The 22,720-nt window shown below is 29.3% G+C and overlaps 1 protein-coding gene across 8 annotated transcripts in view; it reads right to left on the reverse strand.

The window, feature by feature from the left end:
* Positions 1–9,408: 9,408 nt before the first annotated feature.
* Sec15 (exocyst complex component Sec15) overlaps positions 9,409–22,720 on the reverse strand; it is a 115,071-nt gene continuing 101,759 nt past the window's right edge. For 3 of the 8 annotated variants that reach the window (XM_076460941.1, XM_076460946.1, XM_076460947.1), the window contains exons 18-20: positions 21,343–21,416; positions 15,664–15,776; positions 9,409–10,477 (exon numbers count right to left, since the gene is read on the reverse strand). In XM_076460941.1, coding sequence (XP_076317056.1) covers positions 10,354–10,477; positions 15,664–15,776; positions 21,343–21,416 — 311 coding nt within the window. In that variant the 3' untranslated portion in view covers positions 9,409–10,353. Of the gene's footprint in view, positions 10,478–11,264; positions 11,424–15,663; positions 15,777–20,810; positions 20,865–21,342; positions 21,417–22,720 lie in introns of those variants that run through there. The other 5 variants (XR_013015671.1, XR_013015672.1, XM_076460942.1 and 2 more) reach the window with 5 other exon arrangements.

A 22,720-nucleotide genomic window follows, 5' to 3' on the forward strand; every position in this document is an offset into this window, starting at 1 on the left:
CAAAGTCTCTTGTAGTACATTGTGAACATTTATGTACAAATATACAAACCACAGCCAACAGACTCTTGCATAGTTCTCTAAATTACTTTTTAAAAAACTGACAAAAAAAAACACGATCTACTGTGTGAACTTGATCACTACTCCAAAAATGATGAAAGTAGACCAAAGTATTCAAGTTAAAAATACATTTTATAATCTAAAAATTGTCAAATTTCCTTTGTGTAATCTGCAAAACCTCCTAATTGAACACCACTCGTTTTTAAATATTCTAAACCAAAATTGTGAAACAATCACAGCTATATGTATAATACACTTTTTGTTCTGCTACTACAATAAGAAAATGTGAGACTGTATGATTACTACACATTTAGTAAATAAACTATAAAAATTCAGAATGACTATTTCAGTCACATGTAATCTAAAATTATACACGAATGGTTTACGTTTGTGTTTTTTCAAATTCAAGTGCTTCATTCACATCCTGCTTCCTTCCCACCAACACTTAATTTAAGCACTTTATGTACATATATGCTTTTGATGTTTGATCTCCTTTATTTTTCCATGGATATACTTATATGTACACACACACACACTATTGCTCAGCTTTTTTAACGCGCCTTGCAAGTTTATAAGTCTTTAATCGTTTATGAGTTAACGTTCGTTGTTTTTCACGTGTAAATAATATAAATAAGCTATTCTACTTTTAAAATTATTATTTTTCACTGCTTTTTTTCTTCAATATCTATGCATATGTACATAATACACATGGTTAAATTCTTGTATTTTAAAATAAGTTCCTTTTTTTGTTAAATGTTTTATGTATTTACAATATTAGTATTGTTGTCGAAGTTTAATCATTGAGTTTAATTCCGTTATACAATATATATTGCTGTATTATTAACTGTTTAGCTTTAAGTTTTAATTTGTTGATTGCTTCTATTTCTCCGGATTTACAACGCTAAAATCAGGGGTTCGATTCCCCTTGGTGGGCTGAGCAGATAGCCCTTTGTGGCTTTGCTATAAGAAAAAACACACATGCTTCTATTTCACTCTTGGTAAACGCACAATCAACAGTGCGGTATTATTTCATACATTGATGTTTACAGTCAATTTCACGTTTCTTTTCAAATTTGAAATCTATTACGATTTCAACACATTACATTTATTCGAAGCTTCTTGTATTAGAAGGAAACTGTTTGTTTTGGAATTTCGCACAAAGCTACTCCAGGGCTATCTGTGCTAGCCGTCCCTAATTTAGCAGTGTAAGACTAGAGGGAAAGCAGCTAGTCATCACCACCCCCGATTAGCCAACTCTTGGGCTACTCTTTTACTAACGAATAGTGGGATTGACCGTAACATTATAACGCCCCCACGGCTGAAAGGGCGAGCATGTTTTGGCGCGAACCCGCGACCCTCAGATTACGAAGTGCACGCCTTAACGCGCTAGGCCATGCCAGGCCCTATATTAGAAGGAATTTCCACTTTTATAGCATTGTAAATATTTGTTTTTCCTTGTAAGTTATTTAATGCAAGTTTTAACGTCTTTTATTGTATTTAGGTTGAACAAGGGTTTTTCTTTTCTATTACAATTATTATTTTTAGTTTCATGAGAACATCATATGCGAGTCTGGTTACAGGGGCTGCATTGTAACATGTTAATTGGGGATAAATGTAAGTTAAAGTTGTCTTGAAAACAAGCCTAAAATAAGGGGACAAGAGTGTTGAAGTATACAGATATTGTATACCTAATTTTCCTGTAATTTACATTTCACTACCTTTTATTTAAAAACATTCTATATTGTAACACATTGAGTCACATGACAAACTAAGCTTGAAGCATCACTTCTTGTAGAGTTTCTGTTTAAGGAACTCATCTACTGTTTCATGGAATAATTGGATTGCATTTTATTTTACCTTGTGCACAGAGAACCACCAAGCAAACATAACACGAAGCACAGACATCTCTGCATTCTCGTTTTCATTTTCTGCTTGGTAGTCTACACAGATTGTTTTGTAATAATCAAAACGTGTTGTGAAAGTTTCCTGTAGCTTTGTAACGTTCTCAAAGTTGTTGATTCTGTCAATCTTGTTTTTCTTTTATTTACACATTTTATTTAAGCACCGCTTCCATTAATCACAGATGGCCAATGCTTTTAATATTGCTTTATAATGCAATTGTTTGTAGTTAAGCACAAAACCGCACAATCTTTGTGCTTTTGCCACCATGGGTATTACAGCTCAGTTTTGAGCTTTGTAAATCTGCAGACATACCACTGTGCCACTTTACAAAGTAATAATAGTTACAAATATTTGCTTTTCATCATTTCTTGTGCGTATGTTTTTCCCGCTTTAAATTAATTTTGAAAAATAGCTACACACGTCTTTCAGAAAACTAAATCCAGCACCAATAGTTTTGCATAGATCAGAGTCTGTATGTTATAATTAAATTTCAGATTATCACAGTTGCTTCCACTGGATTTGTGGTGCATTGTTTATAACTGTACTTAATATTAACTAGAAAAGCATATGCTCTGTGAATTCGTACCAAATTTATTTAACAAGGGGCTATTTTTACATATGTAGTACATAGAAAACAAGTAAGATTATTATGCAGAAATATACAACTGTTCATTTAAACGTAACTTCATAAATTAAAGACTTGGAAAAATCATGATTTAACAAATAATCAATTCTCCCTTTATTCTATTCAAATCAGTTTCCAAATCTTTTGAATAACATATCATTACTGTTATAATATAGTTAAAAAACCCATGAATTTCCTATGTTATTAATGAAGAACTTAAATAAAGATGAAGTTATAATACATATGTAAACATTAAAAACGAAATACTTTGGTTTTATTATCATTTTCATCCGAACACAAAAATGACATTTAATTAGAATAATATAGATTTCTCTATTAAATAAAATAACATTTCAATTCAGTGATATACGAAGGCATTGCAAAGTTGGGGTACTTAGGTAGACATGCAGATTTTATAATGAGAGACTGAAAGTATAAAGAGTTGCTAAAACCAGCTCAATCTATGGAGTCCTGGGATTAAAAGCAAAACACAGTCAACCTTGAGTCATCACCGATATCTTGTTAAAAAAAATTAAAATGATTATAACTACAACTTTCTTTCAAAACTGCATATTCAACAACAACCAAAAAAACAAGGTTCTTCAACATTGGATTACAATCCTATATCAGTGAAAAGGTTGTTTTTTTTGTAATATACAAATACATTGGTTAGCTTGTATAGACCAAGTCAGTAACTGTGGTGCAACATAATTACAAACAAAAAATGTAAGGTGGTTTGCTAAGGACATCATGTATCATCTACAGCAAACATCTCAGAGCTGAAGACCAGTATAACAAATGCAAGAGCTGCTGATATTGAGATGTTGCAGCAAACATTGACTGAAATTAAGCATCAGTTAAACCTGCTGAGAGCCACTAATGGTGCACATGTAGAAGTCTATCAACATGTCAATAAAATCTGATGAGTTGTGCTACAAGAAAGAAAACTACATGATTGTATTTCCTTAAGTAGTTAATTATTAAACTTTAAAATAGGAATGATAATTTTTGAATACTTTGAATTTTAGTTGTGAGCTTCAGCCATTTCTTGTGGACTTACGATAACAAGAATTTTAAAGTAACAAACACTACTGTTGAAATATGAACATAACATTTAAAGATTCTTCCATTTTTGCATAGAAAATGAAAAGGAGTCAAAGCAGAATGAAAACACTCAACAAATCCCAGTAAATACACATTCTGCTCAACTTGTCATAACTGTTGGGAATGATATTTTGACAACAGAAAAACATGACAATGCAAATAAAGTTTACAAAAAATTTGCAAACAATATGTATGTTAAATAAAGTAGCAATTTCTAATAAGAGAAAACTAAATGAAAATATTAGAAAAGTAAATAGAATGATACTAGATAACAGTACTACAGGTCTAGGATGAGAAGTTAATTTTTTATTAGTGGACGATCCTTGAAAAAGGCATACAAAGGGGTGATGAGTTAATAGTGTGAAACTGTCCTCCTTTTCTTGTAAGCAAGTTTTTTATTGGAAGTAAAAAAATGATATATAAAATATTTTTACAGACTCATCTTGTGTTATCCCTATTACTAACAGTAAACCTTCTTGAATTTACAATTGAAGGCAAAGAGAGCTTTGAGAACATGGCTGTATCATACTAAAAATATCCCTGGAAAAATGTTAATTTACTTTATTCAGTGAACTTCCTTCAAAGATAACAACTGCTGGGGTAAAATCTTGCTATTTGCCAATCAGCTATTTAAGGGAGAAGATATTCATACAAACGTGATCACCAAGGAAGGGAATGACTAGGATTGTAAAATTTGTACAAGGATTATAACACAGGATGGGAAATCAAAAGTTGGAATCTCTAACAGAAAAATGTAAAAATTTCTTAACTAAAGATAAATAGCAATGTATATATAAACTTCTGTTTAATCCAGATTGTTAAATCCTCATTCTTCATAATGAATAATATTATGAAATGATTCAAGCAAATAACTCAAAATAATCAAATATCCTGTATCATTTTAGCTTATGTGAATGTTCCAACTTCTTCAAAATTTAACTTTTACTTTAACATTTAAATGACAAGTAAGTAAGTAATATTTGGAAAAACTCTTACAGAAAAACATTTCTGGGAAGGGTTTTATTAGCATGAAAAAGATAATCTTTCAAGCAAGAAGGAACATACATAGAAATATAGATGTCAGGTTTATGACACTCTCTTGATACACACAGAAATGTTACAAATAACAGTTCAAATAAACAACAACCTTATACTACAAAAATACCTAACTAACAACTGTTATCTTAATAAAAAGAGTGCCACCATCATGCAAGTGCTGTTCAGTATAGCAGGACAAAATAAGAATGAAGAAAGTCTATAGAAAGGTAAATTCTGAACATAATAGTTAAAGATAAAAAAATTTTTTTTGTAAAATATTACACTTAAAATACATATCAAGTCGAACTCTGAAAGACTGAAGTACAGGTTTTGTTTCCCAAGGTAAAGACATGAACAAACACAACTTACAGTAAAGGTTTCTAATGCAGTTTATTCTAAAACATTTGTATATGAAGTTATTTCTTTATAACTGATATGCATTTTTGATATATAAAAACATTTATAATATCTTAACATGCAAGAAGTTATAATTTGAAGATAAAAGACAGTATTTCAGTAACTACCTTAAAAACTTTATTGTAGGCATTTTCTAGAATAATTCACATTGTCCAAAACAATTCAGTAGGAATTTTAATATAGCAAAACAATCAAAATAAAAATGTAAACAATAAGATGCTTTAATAGATGGATGTAATCTACCATTGGAATTTGAAAGTTTGTTCTGAGTGAATGTAAATTCCCACTCTGAAGTTGATATTTCATATTCATTTTTTTGGAAACTTTACTAAACATTAGTTGAAAAACACACATTATTGTCTCTTGGAAAATGTTAAAAATTAAATAAATTTTCTTTTTCCTTCACAATCACTGTATTTAATATCACATTAGGACATATGATTGCATGAACAAAAGAAAGAGGAACACTAAAAAATGTATCAGACAAGGATACATTGCTACAGCTGTACCAAACTATCCTTAAAACATCTCAAACTGAATGTTATGAAATAAAATCAGAAATATAATGCCACAATAATAATGTATGTTGAATAAAGTTGTAATGTTTACTTCCATAAAAATAATTTTACATCATTATAAGCAGAAGTATTAAATGAGAGGAACATCTTGATTGTGTTTCATAAAAATTGTCTTCTTATTGTAGCTGTTAAAAACAAACAGTAACAAAGGCTGTAGATTATATTCATCACGTTTTTATGACCTACAAATGAAATAATGTCTGACAAAAGTACTTGAGGGAGAAGTATACGTATCTAGAGTTGCATAGTAAATGTTACTACAAAGAACTGTGACTATACAGCAACATCTGTAAGTCAAACACAGCCTATGATAAAAACAATCTACAAAAACATTTTTTGGAAACTGTGTACTAGTCATTCTGTTAACAACTGTATTATTATTTCTTAACTTAAAAAAAAACAACCAACATCTCATTGAAGTATGCTTGTTTGTTATTGGATAAAATAATATAGTTTCATATAATAGAGTACTGGTTAATACATACAAATTACTGTTTAAAACATTAAAAATAAACACCAGCTAACAAACCAATACAATTAACTTTTAATGTATTCTATCCATTCAGCCATCCAATATTTTCAGAAACCAAAACAAATAATAAATATACCGTGTACATAAACATATAAATACAACTCTATATACAACTCAAGCAAAAGAATGGTATTATTAAATAGGATCAATTTTCTGAAAATTTATAAACTGATTTTATGGAATTTGTTTGGTTTGCACACAAAAGGCACTTGAAAACTATCTCCCAAAAATTCAGCAACAAAGGTGTTGACAGATAGTTACAATAAACTATTTTGTGCAAAAAAAATGTACCCCACAAACAAAAAAACGTACAACGTACTATGCAGATAAATATCTTTTTTAGTTACTAAACAAAAAAACATTCCACAATACTTGATTTCTTCAAACTGAAAAAAATCAACATCTAACACAACCAGAAAAATAAGTGTGTTATACAGTTTCTTTGCAGCAGTTATAAGTTTATAATGATTAATAAAATATTTTCCAAACACACAAAAAAAAAAAACCAGTTCTGACTTGTTTCATTTGAAATCTACTTATAAATATTATGTTTTAAAGTTAGTTTCTCTGATAAATTTTTATTATTTACACAAAAGCGAAAGCATGACAATATTATCAAACTTTATAACCTTTTAACAAGTGTTAAAATCCCAATTCAGTTAAATGGTTTTAGCTGTTTCCAGAAGTGTAAAACTAAACATAAAGAAGCACATCATAGTTCAAAACGTCAAAGCAATATACACATATTTACACTAATTATTCATGTCCACAGTAACATACTATTCTGAAAAAAAAATTGCCTATGGTCAAAACAAAGTAATACAAAAGGCTGGGACAAGAAACAACTATATGGTGAACATTCAAGAGTAAGCAGTTTGAATCATGATGTGACCACTGAAGTTCAACCTGACAAAATGGATTGTAAACAACTATGAGTTTTCGTGAAAACATTTAAGAAACACAGGGGCTGATACCTTACAGAAATTTCCACCCTTCATGATGGTTATTAGCTTACAAATATTTTGAACCCTTAAGACAACTGATGGTCACAGAAAATTTTAACCCTTATCACTGATCTTTGTAACTGTTGAAGGCCTTGGCAAGGGAACTTGCACTATCATTAACAAATTGTTTTATATTAGTTAAAAGGCCACTCTGACTTTTTTTCACAACAAAAACAAAACATGAAAGTTTTTTACTCACTATCTAAACATGGCTGTCTTTTGTTAGAATTTTATGTTGCTCTACTACCTTTTTCATTTGTCTGAATCTCTTGAGTATCTAATATGATTCACAATAGGTATTCCTTGATTTAAAAAAAAAAACATGATGTAGTACTATATTTGTACTAACATAAAATAATATGTAAATCACGAGTACTAAGCCTTCTGTTTACAATCAGTAACAGGAGTAATGTTACAAAAATTCTTCTTCATTAACAAATGTTTACTAGTAGTTCTAGGGCTGTAAACATCTACAAGTTTGGGACCTTCAAAATTGGTATTTCTATTTCAAGTAACAAACAAATTAAACAAACACAAGCAGAAACAGTATAGTGTTAGAGAGAAAAAAAAGAACCCCTTAATGTTTAATTACATCTCTCCCATGAGCAGTCAAATTTATAAATGAAAAAGCATGAATGATATAAAAAAAATGCAACACTTAATGACCGTAATTATGAAAAAAATTGGATCTTAACATATTTTTCATGAAGTATGTATTATTCACACAAACAAAGTAAATTATATTATCTTATTAACTGCACTGGACTATTCCACTAAAACCTCTTTGCAAAGGAAAAGTATTTAACTACACCATCTACCAGATAGTGGGGTTTATTTAATGTAAAGTACAAAAACTGTTGAAAATTATACCCCATAATAACCTGATGATGTGTCATTCATTATGAGCCTAAAATGTACAGTACAACATAGCTAATAATTATTTTGTCTAATTAGTCAATTACAATTCAACCAGTAGCATACTTATATGACAAGTAAAAGGCACAATTTTAAATGTTTCATAAAAGTTAAGCACAACTAACTTCTTTCAGTGTCAAATTATTAGAGAAACATGTCAAACATTATTCCCATTTTTAAGATTCTTTAAAAGTTCTTTTCCCATTTGTAGACTATCCTACCAAACATTTCTTACAAGGCATGAGATGTGAGAGTTTTATTTCAAAATAAACTAAACACTGGCTTTCAGATATGCAGCACATAAATTGGTTTAATATTGAGTAAAAATCAGCTGCCAGCTATAACTGTCTGATGTAAGTAGAGGATGAAAAGTCTGTTTATACAATGACAATGAAATTATACTACTTTGTAATATTACTACAGACATATTTGTTTTGTACATATAACAAACAAACTGAATTATTCTACAGTAGTAACATCATATGCTCTTCTCCATTAGTTTGGTAAACAACTTTGTCAAATTATTTAGCACCACAAAACAGTCACCTTATAGCAACATCAAGGTACAGCACAGTGACAATCATTTAGCCACTTTTTCATGGTTGTAGTAACGTTTGTTTGTTTTTAGCATCTCCCACTATATTAGAGTATTACCATATTAGCAGGGTAACAATCACATTACCCTTTTTTTTCGTTGTCATAGTACTGTGTTTTTCTAGTGTCTGCCATTAGGTTGCAGCAGTTGTGGTATAGTAACAATCATTTAGCCATTTTTGGATTACTATAACACAATGTATTCTTAGCACCCTTCATTATGTTACAGCATACCAGTCAACTATACCTAAATTATTGTACATAATACTAACTGTTCTCTCCTGTATTGTCTGCTCACCATTTCACTTCACCATATACCAGGTTGGCAATTTTACTTTGCATCCACATGAAAATGTTTCTTCCAGTAATAACTGGGACCACACTTGAAAAACTGTATTAAGTACCATTCTAAAAATCTCATAAAGGTCATTGGTGTTTGTTTTGAAAACACATCTTTACAGATATTGTTTATACAGATGACTCTCTTAACACAACTATATCAGTGTGTTGAATCATAAAGAAGACAGTTTAGATCTATCATAGCTGCTATTTATTAGACTGCAAGGTTTGTTCATATTCTAATATCTGTATGTAACTTTACAATTAGTTGTTAAGTTATATTCAGAAAACACAAGGAATTCAGTTGTGTCACAGCAACAGTTTATTAGATGATTCAAGTTCATTTTCTAATATCTATATATTACCTTGAGACCAAACAGTTATGAGCCAGCTATTAAATCAAATGGAAAATTAGAACAAAACTATTACATGTATCACAATAGCAACATGTTAATTTACTCAGTGATTTATTTAAATGTCTATATTCATACTATAATGAAGTTTTTCCCCCTAAATTTCTAAATCAGTTAGAAACCTTATGAATTTTATTATTTTTATATTAGAAAATATTTCAGTATTTGTCTTATATTGTAATATTTTACTTACTTATAATTTCAATCAAGGTATAATTATTAATAGACTAATACACTAAAATCTGCTAGACAACACTGAGCAGTGTTTAATGTCTATTTTTATTATTTGTGTTATGATCACAATTTAATTATAATATCAAATTCCCCTCAGAATCACACTCTTTCCCTATTCTATAACACAATAAATGGGCTGAACAAAAAGTGATTTAAAACTGAGAAATAAAGCAACATATGGGTCAAATAATTTTAATAATTTAGTGTTATAAACGTTTTTGTCTCTCACAAAATTTTAAAACTATATAGCCAAACAATCAAAAACTGGTCAATACATTTTGTTAGAAATAAGAAGTAGAAAGTGCACTTCTTGGCCTAATTTCCCTTTATGGCAGACATTAATATGGTAAGCTCTGCTGCTAGAACTATCCATTTTTAACAAAACTGTGGTAATAATAAGAATCTTTATATTTTATTAATGTTAACTGAAAGCCTGGTTCAGTCACTTCTCAGAATAATTGATATCAATGTTCTTGACATTGAACAGTCACATTTTACTAATTCATAAAACACACAAAAAACTGTATGGATACTTTCCATCAAGCCAGTAATTATAGGAAACCAAAATATGTAACAAAGGGAAGAATTAAGTACAATTATACTAATCACTGTTTGATGTTAACTGTCTGAGCTGTTTTAGGACGGTTTCTACCAACTTCTTCTTGTCTCGTTGATTCTTTTTTAATGCTGAAAATATATTTTTCTTCTTGTCTGCTTCTCTCACCCTTAAGGGAGTAAAGAACATTAATTCACACTAAAAGTATGGATAGGTCAAATTAATAATATTTTAAAAAATTAGTAAATTATATTGTTAAAATTGTACAAATCCTTTTCATTCACAAGCCTGAACAAGCCCTACCTAAAAAAAATAAGACCCTTTAAAAAATGTTGCATTATTTGAAAGTTGTATTTTTTAGCAATAATTTTATTTCTAAAATAACTTGAAAGGTAGTAATACACTTTTCATAAATAAATAAACATCGCAATTGGTTCAAAAGCATGCATTATAAAATATAAAGTGTAAACACACCATTGTAAAGTAAAAAACAAAAAAAAAACTTTTTATCTATATAACACAAATTCATCAATCAATCAATTCTTTTATAAGTCTGCACATACACAAATTTGCCCTAAACAATGTTTTAGGTAACACTGCATAACAAATCATTTGCCACAAGAGTAAACTCAAGTGATTCTTGGTAATTAAATAGTTTTGGTTTCAGATATGTAATCAGAATTTGCCCAATCACCTCTAGATTTTAAGATACTGTAGTATCTCACTACTTTATCAACATGTGTAATACCATACAATCAGCTCAGTTCAATAGGTTTATACTGTGAAATTAAGTTTACAGAGAAAGTTTAATGGACAAAAAGAATAAATTTTTGATAACTTCAAACAGTAACTGTATTGTATTGGTGTAAAACTCCATATATATTGTTTATATGTGCTACTTGTTCTTGATAAAATTATTATGACTTGCACCAATTTTGTTTCATTCCCATGTTCACCTTTTCTGCCCAGGAACATTTGAGGAGTCCCTCAACTGAGCTTAAAATGGGAAGAGTGATACACCTCTCTCTCAACTGCTTTTCACTCACTCACTCAGTTGGTTACTTTGTCTGGCTCTGCACACACTCAAAACAAAGTCAATCTTCCTCACATCATACCTGTGATATAATCAAATAAAATCAAAATTTTGTTTTTAAAATATTTTAAACTAGTTCTGTAAACATAATTCTTTTATACTTTTTAGAAAATTATTTGATGTGCTGGCTGATTTCACTTCAAGTAAAGTCCAAAAAACACCTAAACAGTTTATGCTACATTTGTGTTGCACAGTTTCCAAATCTGGCTTCACACAATGGCTAAATAAAAGAAGAGCAATTGTGTCATTGACAATTTCAATGATACAGTGTGAGCCCAAAGATCATCTAACTAACTGTTATTTTTGCATTAATATTTCTGGATATTCAGACAAAACTAAACAATACACTAAATATCCAGAGATTGCATCTATGATGAAACCAGTATCTCATGGGGATGATTTTCTTGTGCCACATCCAGCAGCAAAGTGGGAAATAGAAGTTATACTGCAAAAAAGACAATGAATCATCTTTACTTCCTTCATTTAGTAATTTTATCCCTGTGGCATCTCAGCATAAACTGCTTCATCTGATCACACAAGATGAGCTAAATGATCAGAGTTGTGACTTGTTTTATACTGAAACAGCATGGGGAACTTTCATTTGCGGCAATGGAATTTATCATAAAAGTCTTGTTTCTCACTACAGCATGCACGATACTTTGTGTTTCTGTACAAATGTTGATGCACAAATTGAAGAATCAAGTACTGAATATACTCTCAAGAAAGAAAACATTTCACCAATTCTTCTAAAGTTAGTGTGAAAACTGTGCTTTTACATAATGGGAACACTAAGCCATTGGTTCCCGTTATTAATGCTGTGAACATAGTAGAACATGCAGCTTATACCTGAAGCAATCAAATATACACTACTGCTAAGTCTATAAAGTGAGTATACCAAACACTGTAGCTTTTTGTCTGTCTGGGATAGCCAATATCATAAAATTCATTTCAAAAAGAAGGAATGGCTAGTGAGAGAATTACGTTCCAGGAAAACAGAAAGATGAGTTCCAACTTTCAATGAATCATCAAGATATGTTTCTTCCCTCATTCCATCTGTCTTATAAGTTTCAAAAAGTTAGTGAAGTAAAAACTAAAAGGTGGTATCTTTGTTGGGCCACAGATTTGGGAAGTGCTGATGAATGGTGATTTTGAAACATTATTCAGTCAGAAAGAACTTACTGCAAGGAAATCACTCAAACTGGTTGTTAAAATTTTCTTAGGAATTTACAGAGATGAAAACTATGTTGTGACGATTGATGATATCCCTGAGAACTAGAGGAAAACTGGGTCCAAGATGTCACTGAAGTTACACTTCTCACACTTTTAATTAAGCTTCTTATCAAATGATCTAGGTGCAGTGAGCAATAATCTAGGTGAGCACTTCCCTCAAGATATGTCTATAATAGAACAGTAACATCAAGGAAGACAGTGGAATCCTGTGATGACGGAAGATTACTGTTGATTCTTATAGCATAAAACTAACAACATACTTAAAAGATGCAACAAGTCTTTCAGGTATTTTGTAAAAAGAAATAAAAAATAATATCATGATGAAAGTTTTAAACATAGCTTAAGTGTATTTTCAGTATATAATTACATGTTGCTTTTGAACATTCTTAAATGCAATTTTCAATAAATAAATAAAGTTATCAGAGAGTGTTATTTTCACAATATATAAGAATATTTAAAATAAACCTAACATAGCTCAAAAACTAGAGGTGATCAGTAATATTCAACAATTTTTAGAATCAGGATCAACAAACTACTCATGAACAGTTGTATTTTTATTGTAGTAGAGAAGCTTCTTTTGTGCACAGTGTAACTTCTAAACATATAATTACTGTGCAAAATTACTCAAACACTTATATGCTTTACATATTTCTAAAAAAATTACTTTGATTGAATGACTTAAGAATATTTCAACACACAAACAAAAAACATGAATTTTATCTCATAAGTAACATGCAACATCTCATGCAACATGAGGCTACATGTAATGAAGCACAGGATGGGTCTGCAACATGAGGCTACATGTAATGAAGCACAGGATGGGTCTGCAACATGAGACTGCATGTAATGAAGCACAGGATGTGTCTGCAACATGAGACTGTACATAACGAAGCACATGGTGTCATCAGCTTTAGACATTTCTTTCCTATTTATTTATCATCAGCTGTACTAACAACAACAAAAATTTTTTTTTCCTATTTTCCCCTTTAAGTACGTTAGAAACTTGTATGTTTACTGAACCAACTAATACTGAAACGCATCATCGTTAAATTTAGAAATTATGTGTATCAAAATACTTTAAGACTAAAATTAGTTTTTCTTCATAATGTTCAGTACCATTTGGGTCTACATACTGAATAATTTTATATTTTTAACCCATCATGTCACTCACTGTGCAAAACTGATCAAATGTGAAATACTGCTCAGAGTTTTGTTCGAATTTTTTTTTCTGTTATTTGTTATATAATTAGGTACACTATAATCAACAAATTTGTAACACCAAAAGCTATTTCGCACAATTTAGATTAAAAACAAAAAAAGACGTATTCTTTGATAATTCAAGTGAAAAAAAAAAGACCATATCATAACCTGTAGGTGGTGAAGAAAGTGTTAACCCTGACACCAGGTACAAGATTATTTGTAATATTTCATGTACTGTTCTATCAAAGGAAAAGTTCACATTTTACTGTATAATGAAATGTCATTACTACAAGTGACATTTAGAATAAATACAAGTCTTATATAAATGGAATATTAATCTTTTGTTCAAAGCTGGTGGTTAAAACTATATATAACTTCTATTATAAAAAAGCTTACACATAAAACAACCTTAAATATAAAATTTTCAAAATACTTACAGATCAACCTATACAAAATATATACTTCATGATATTCCTACAAGTATCTATATTCTTAGTTATGCCAACTAACAAGACATGCTTTAACAGATATGAGGTGTTCTTTCATTATAAAAAGCCTAGACACCTAGTTATTATAAAAAAAAGGTTAAGGAAAAATATCGTATTTATATGCAAGAAAGTATCAATTAATTGTGCAAATTTGTGGTAAGCAGTGTTAAATATATGAATAAACAAACATTCTGAATTTAAGTGGTTTTCTACTAAATGAAACTAATTAAGGCTAAATTAACTAACACATTCATGATTATTAACTTCAAAATGTAAAATATAATTTTAGTTATAAACATTATATCATAAATTTAAGATTTTATTTCTATCTACCTTAGAAAAATAATATATTGATAATATTTATCTACTTTGTATTCAATGTTTTATTACTCTCACATAACACGTGGAGATGAAAATCTAAGAATGTTTATTTAATTTGAAGCATTAGAACCTACCATCTTGTGAATATGTGCAAATTGTACGCATGTATGATTAACTGACTACACAACAGACATTCAACTATTATTAAACTCTAGACAGTTAAAACTGATTCATTAATAATTATGGTATTAATACAGAGAATTCTCAAGTTATGTCTAATATATTACTATGATAAAAAACATCTACGGAGAGAAACTTTTTGGTAATAAAATCTACAACTGTTTCCAACTTCTGATCAAAACAAAATACCTATATAGTTCAAATAAAAATTAAACGAGTAATGAATATTATATACGTCTAACATACCACAATACTCATGATGATTACAAGGTATTGATTCATCTGTCATGGTACCTCAATGCAAGCAAATTTTTTGCTCTAATCCCAAACACAAGATTCAGCTAGCTTAGGAGGTTTAGTTTTGTTCTAAACACATATCTTAAGATAACAATGCAAAATAATCCTCACAAACAAATATGTATATATCAAACAATTTAACCAATACTAAAAATAAACTAACATTAAAGAAAGAAAAAAATAAAACATTACTTTATTCACAGTCTACAACTATTTATCATCTTACCTTCATTCTTTCTAAATTTGTATTTACACCTGTCAAAGGCTAGTTAAGAAACTAAATAAGACTTAACTTTTAATTTAAAAAATGAAACTTGACATCTTGCAGGACATGTCTTGGAGTAAGACATCAATAGTATCAGGTTTCTTAAGGGCAACACATAACTAGGTAACTAAACATACAACTTTTCAGGTGGCTATACGTTTTTACCTTTTTTAAAAATCAAAGCATGCATAATCATTATTGGAAAGACTTTAACAATTTATAATAAAGCAGTATATAGTGACATTTAAAATTAACTTTGATTACTTATATGTTCCACTTACTTTTCAAGCAGAACTACAGCAACTTGTGGGTTTACCCTTAAATACTTGCTATTTTCTTGTCCATAGTCATGAAAGTAGGTTGCCCAGTCCCATGTCATGAAAAGATCTAGAAGCTATTAGAAAATATAGCTACAAAAAATCTGCAAGAGAAATTCCAGTGCACCAAAATAAAGTAAACTGCTATACATAAATTAACTAACAAAAATTACAAGAAGGAATTGTACACTGTAAGTCAGAAAGTAATAATAAGAAATCAGTTTTAGTGAAAGGAAACTGATGGACTCTGTGACTAAACTAAAATAATTGGAAGATGTGATATCGAAAAATATATGTAACTATTTTACTTAGTAGTGTTTCCACAGTTAATACATCTTTAATTATGTTTATTTGTTTGTTTTTGAATTTCATTCAATGCTACACGAGGGCTATCTGCACTAGCCATCCCTAAATTAGAAGTGTAAAACTAGACAGAAGTCAGCTAGCTATCCCTAATTTAACAGTGTAACACTAGAGGGAACTACATACTTTAAATACTACACATTCACACTTAGACACAACTAGCTATCATCTGATCTTAACATTAGTAACAGAAGGTGTATTTAATGGCCTAAATATAAGCATTAGGTGTAAAACATTATTGTAACAAAGGCTTAGTTGAAACGCTACTCCATTGAAACCCTTGGTAACTTTTATCTTACTTTTGTCCATACCTCAGTGTTAATAAATAACTGAAAAAAATATAAATAAAATGCTATTTAACTTATTGTGGTGCAATAAGTGAGCCTAGAGTATTATTTGTTTTATAATTAAGCTTAAAAACGTACTGTGCAATAACTTACTCCAAGCTCAATAAAGACAAAATATTAATTCTAAATCTAAATAATTTCTGAATTAAATTGTTTTGTTGTATCACCAAAGTTAACAAGAATAAAAAACAAACAAATATGTATATTAAACATTCAACATAAATACCATAGTTGACCTAACAATATTAATTGGGAGTTTTGTTACTAAACGATGATGTAAATTGTAGACCATTACTATTAAAAAAAAAGAAGCATGACACAAACTGTTTATTATATATATATTAACACCAGAGGGACATTTAGAATGTTCCTTCTACCACACACATTATACTCTTTAACACTGTAAATACGTGACAGCCATAAAGCTTCTTATTTCCAAAGAATGCAACATGTAGATCTTCAATGTATTCAGTTTACTAAAATGTTTAGTTAAAATAAAGTTATTTCAATTTTTAAGTCTATCTCATGGTATGTTTATCATTTTTATAACGTACTTCATAACTTAATGTTTCATGAAAAATTCAAAATCTTCCTATTAACAGTAAGCAGAGCCAATCTTTATACATATACTCAAAAGGTGATTTACAAAACTGTAACTTTTATCTCTGCATTTCTATAAATTGGTGGAACTTTTAAGTGAATAGGTCTATTCAGATACCAATAACTATTTTAAATCTATTCATTACACAGTATAGCTTTCAAATGCATTGCTAAACTTTTGGAAAAGAAATAGCAATAACTAACATACTGAGCAAGAGCAAGAATTTAAACTGAACAAAATACACTATTCATTTCAAGCAGGCCAAACTAACCTACCAATCCTCTGACTGTGCACACAGACAAAATATCTATTTAGAGGTTTATGTACATGTGAAACATGGGAAACTGAATGAGTGCTTAATTCTTTATCAGTACTACATATATCCCAATAAAGGTGACATAAAATATCTTAACTCAATTGACTATTCTTTTTTAGGATAATAAAGAGCAATGATCAGTAGGGCACATTACAAGTACAGATGTTGATGTAATTTATGTCAATAATAACAGAAGACATTCCTGTCATGTTTAGATGTACATAAAAAATGTGTGCATTACATGAAAAATGGCGGTGACAACAGTTAAAAAGATGTTAAAACAGTTTTCACAGAATAGAAAAATAAGAAAATAAAAAGGAATGGGAATTAGAGAAAATGATAATGTAAAGAAATATATAGGAAATAATACTAATATATGGGAAACAGAAAAATGAATAAAAATATAGGTGATATTAATATTGATATTAATATATAGGAAACAATACTAATATACGGGAAATAGAAAAATGAATAAAAATATAGGTGATATTAATATTGATATTAATATATAGGAAACAATACTAATATACGGGAAATAGAAAAATGAATAAAAACATAGGTGATATTAATATTGATATTAATATATAGAACACAATACTAATACACGGGAAATAGAAAAATGAATAAAAATATAGGTGATATTAATATGAATATATGGGAAATAGAAAAATAAAAAAAATACAGGTGATATTAATATATAGGAAACAATACTAATATACGGGAAATAGAAAAATGAATAAAAATACAGGTGATATTAATATATAGGAAACAATACTAATATACGGGAAATAGAAAAATGAATAAAATATAGGTGATATCAATAAAAAAAATTACAAAGTTGTTTTGAAATTTTTTAAAGAGATGCACAAAGGTCATTAATTCCAGGACTGAGAATGATGTCATACTGTTATAGTATTTAACAATGCTATCCAATAAACATCCTTAATTTCTTTCTAAAAGTGGAAAAGATTCACAAATAACAATGAGAAGTTATGTTGAAACTTGAGAAAAGTAAATAACCTTAAACAATATCAACCTAATGAAGGGCAGTTGTTTGAAACACTAGTTAAATAATGTAACTGTTTTTGTCCTTTTTTTAACTTTAGGTGTTTATAAAAACAATATTTCCTTTGTGAAGTAAGAGAGGATTCCATATACTGTAGACCAGCACAGTGCTTCCTTGTACCTAGAAAAGCATGAGACCTGTACAAGTAAAACTTTATACAACCTTCCCTAACAATGGCTCGTGACCAATAAAAGCCAGCCTATTAACCTGAGACACACCCTAACAATGGCTAGTGACCAATAAAAACCAGCCTATTAACCTGAGACACACACAAGATCATCCTCTAATACAAAGAAAAAGCAATATGCAAAAAAATTCACATAATACAAACTTGAAACTCCCTTAAGTTAAAAAAAAGAGAAAACAGACCTCCATGATGGTCACTGTATATATATCAACCAGTCTCTGTATCAAGAAGACCAATGATTGATTTTCAGCCACAACCACTAAATAAATAGTTCTTTGAGATTTCCAAGAATATGGAAGCAGATTATTAGTCAAAACACAGGATAAAAAGTAATGAGTAACTAGTATCTAGTAGTTAATAAAAAAAAAGTTCTCAATTAACAATCAGACTGAAGTGACCATACAGGTTACTAACCATGACAGTTCAGAACTATGGGATGAACTAGACAAATACAAAAACTTGTTCATCATTTACAATTCAGATAATTAGACTAGACTGATGTTTCAGGCAAGACTAAGAAAAGAGGATTCTAAAGTATTCTAGAGATGTTTCTCAAGCAAATTAGAATGACCAACTACAAAGTTCACCAAAATAATTATAACAGAAGTAAACAATCTGATTAACAATTACTTTGAAATTCTTTTAAAGCCAGTAGAAAGGTCCAGTGATTTAGTCAACAGAAAAAATATAAAAAAAAGAGAATAAAAGCAAATAACTTCATGAAGAAATCACAATTCCAAGAATTACGTGACAAAATAAGTCACTCCCATTTACAGCTGTGATAAGACATATAACTGGATTCCTCGAAGTTCAAGAGAGCGAAGTCAACAAAAAAATGTATCAATTACAAACATATATGTGACATTTATAATCACAAGTACAAATGCCATAAATACATTGAGGGCTGTCACTGACAATGAATGTAAATCTCGTGTACATATTTGGTTCCCAAATATATAAAAAGTGTTCTTGACTGAAGTCAACAGGCAAAAAATTCCAGATTAAAATGCACACAGAAGCATTTAAATGACATGGTCTTAAGTACTCACATCAGAAACTCAATGATGAGTAGTGTTGATAAACAAAATAACACTGAAAGTCATATCTGTTTATCTGATCAGAACAGCAGCATTTTAAAATTAATTTACATGCAAATTACTGAATTATGTGCAAAATTTAATTAAACATCTTTACAATCCATGCATGTGAATGAAATTAACATTATAGTATATAATTTAATGTTTATGTTATCCAAGTTTTAATTATTTGTTTCAACAGAAACATTTAAAATAAGTATTTTGCTTACATAATTTGTTTGTCACATAATCCAAGTTATATAAAAAAATCTCCAATTTAACAGAAACTGACTGCAAACACATAAGCTCGCAATGTATACAACTGTCTAGATGCCAATGTATTTTCACATGTCCTTTTGAGACATACAATATATGCAGTCTTAGAACTGAATCCACTGCAAAAGAGAAATAGATTTTACAGCCTTTCATGGGTGCTATGCCAATCTTCTATACTTTGGAAAGAAATTTATGATGTACAAGTAATTAGTTAATGCAAGTGTGCAAAGCTGTTATAAAGAGGTCAGTTTACACTCCACTCCACCAACAGTTAGTATGAAATTGGTGTACAGTTTTTGTTCTGAAGTAGAAGTAACAGCCTGCAGTACCATTGTCTACAGCACTTACAGTGGTTTGTTACCTCAAATAGCTATAGTTAGAGACAGTTGAACTGTACTTAAATCTAATATTTATATTTTAGTTAACTATGTATAATTTATGTTTTAAAAATCATATTTGAGTGATTTAGTGGTTTTTATAAGCTTAACTTGTTACATGGATTGTGAAAGCTTTATAAACAAGATGGTATCTGTAACAGCCATCCTGTTTTGGCAACACATCTATGTGGTGAATTTGTCAAAATAACTTCTTCATAAAAGGCCTATTGGTATTAGTTAACATATCAGAATAAATGGAGACAAAGAATTTTAAAGGAGAATTAAAAATAAACTATAAGTGAAAAGATAAAGACGCTAAATTACAAATATGTGAAAAAGATGACTATACCAGTAAATTTCTATAAAGATGTAAAAGGTATGTACACATTTTTGTTAATTTTAAAAACATTTCCCTGCACTCTCTGTTGATGATGATAAATAGAGTTAGTAATACGGTGCATAAAAGAGAAAATAAAGTTCAAACATTTACCTTAAAAAAACAACAACTGATATTCATTTATGAGGTTCTAGAGGTTATGCAAATGAAATGTAAAAACTGTAAGGTAAAAAGTATTATTTTTATACTTTATGTAAAAATTACTTTACATATGAACTACTCAGAGTCCAAGTGTAAATAACTACATTGAATAATGAATTTTTATTACAAAAATCCAAAAAATATTTACAAAATAAAACTTTTGCTGAAACTACTTTCTTTAATGAAAGTTTGTTATCAAGTTTTAAGGAAATAATTTCATTAACTAGTTTCATTTTTGAAAGGCACTTCATGAGAGTTGCATACTTTTCTTCCTATGAGCATATATCATTCTTCAAGGTTTAATGTCTTCCATGATGTAACTGTTAATTACATATCTATATACATAATGTATGCCTATGTTACATATGTATACAATATTAATGACTATTCTACAGCAACCACATAAAATGTATTTAGTCCAAAAGCAATGTTTACATTACTTGTAATATCTTTTAATATGAACTTAAATAGTAGAGTTTTGTAAAGGTTTACTAACCTGCCTAAGATCAGCAAAGCACATCTGGAGTGCACCTTCTTCAAACCCTCTAACAGGTTCTGAATTAGCAAACACTATTGAAGATAAAAAAAAAAAACTCAGTTTAGTTTACATCCATTAGTGAATAATTATTATCTGTATTTGTTTTGAAGGCCTTAATGTAAAATATTTGGATTGCCAACATAATTCAGTTTTATTGAAGCATAAAATGCTGTTTCGTTTTTGTCTTTGATCTGCTTAAACATAGTCCAGAAAGCCAACATCCAAATGCAGTGGAGATTGTGTGAAAAGTTTATCAAAATGTGTGGAATAAGATTGACCTCATCAACTTTTGTAGAAACTTACTACAATGAAAGAAGTATTTTCAGGCAATAATGCAATATTATGGCCATCAAAATTGAACATGATTTATAATGAAATAGTTCCAAGGGCAGCAGAAAACCTGGAAATTGTTCTTAAAAGATAAATTAACCCTTAAATAAATAATATTGTGCGAGACTATTAAGTATTCTGATTATTTACAAAACACAACAAAAATTAAATAAGAACAAAACTACAATAAGAATTTCATTAATTAATCAACAACAAAAATAAATTTCTTCACAGAAAACTAAATCTCATTAAAAACAATACAATTCCTAATTGACCTAAAACTTTTAAGCAGTTAATTATTCTTGGGTATCTTTGAAATTAGATTTTGATAAAAATGGTTTTATGTTTCAGATGTGGTTTAAATAAACAGTTTCAATTTTAAGGTAATAACATTAAAGTGTGATGGTCCATAAGGTACACATTTTGCAAACTCTTAAAATTTCTTGATTTGCATATATTGTGTTAACCTTATTTCCCCAGATGTTAAAACCTTTAAAAAATAACAACAAAAGCACTTTCAATTTTGTCCATAAATCATGCATAAAAAGATCATATGGCACATAATGTGTATGCTAAATGACCAAATTCCATCTTTAGTCATTGTCTAATTCAACAGAAATACCTTTGTTGCAATATATGGAAAATAGTGAAGTAAAGAAACTGTTATTGTATTAAAGTCTATCTTTATGCTGTGCTGTTTGTGTCCCAGGAACCACAGTACTTACATTATACATACATTGCACCTCACTACTATAACAACTGAATAACACAAGCAAAACCAGGTGATTCATCCTCACTGTCAAGCTGATTTCAGAGAAAGTACACCTTACTTAAAAAGATGGGACTAAATATTTGTCCACAGAAAACCATCCTTTCCTTTTCACTACTGGCTTACATTATACACTGTATCTTATTAGTATGATAAAGCTGACTTAAAACTGTAAAATATTCAAAGTTCCATCACCTACTTCAATCGTTTTTCACATCATCTACCTTTGTACTAAAC

Source organism: Tachypleus tridentatus, chromosome 10 (genome assembly GCF_004210375.1).
Source record: "Tachypleus tridentatus isolate NWPU-2018 chromosome 10, ASM421037v1, whole genome shotgun sequence".
In the NCBI taxonomy this organism is placed as follows: Eukaryota; Metazoa; Arthropoda; class Merostomata; order Xiphosura; family Limulidae; genus Tachypleus; species Tachypleus tridentatus.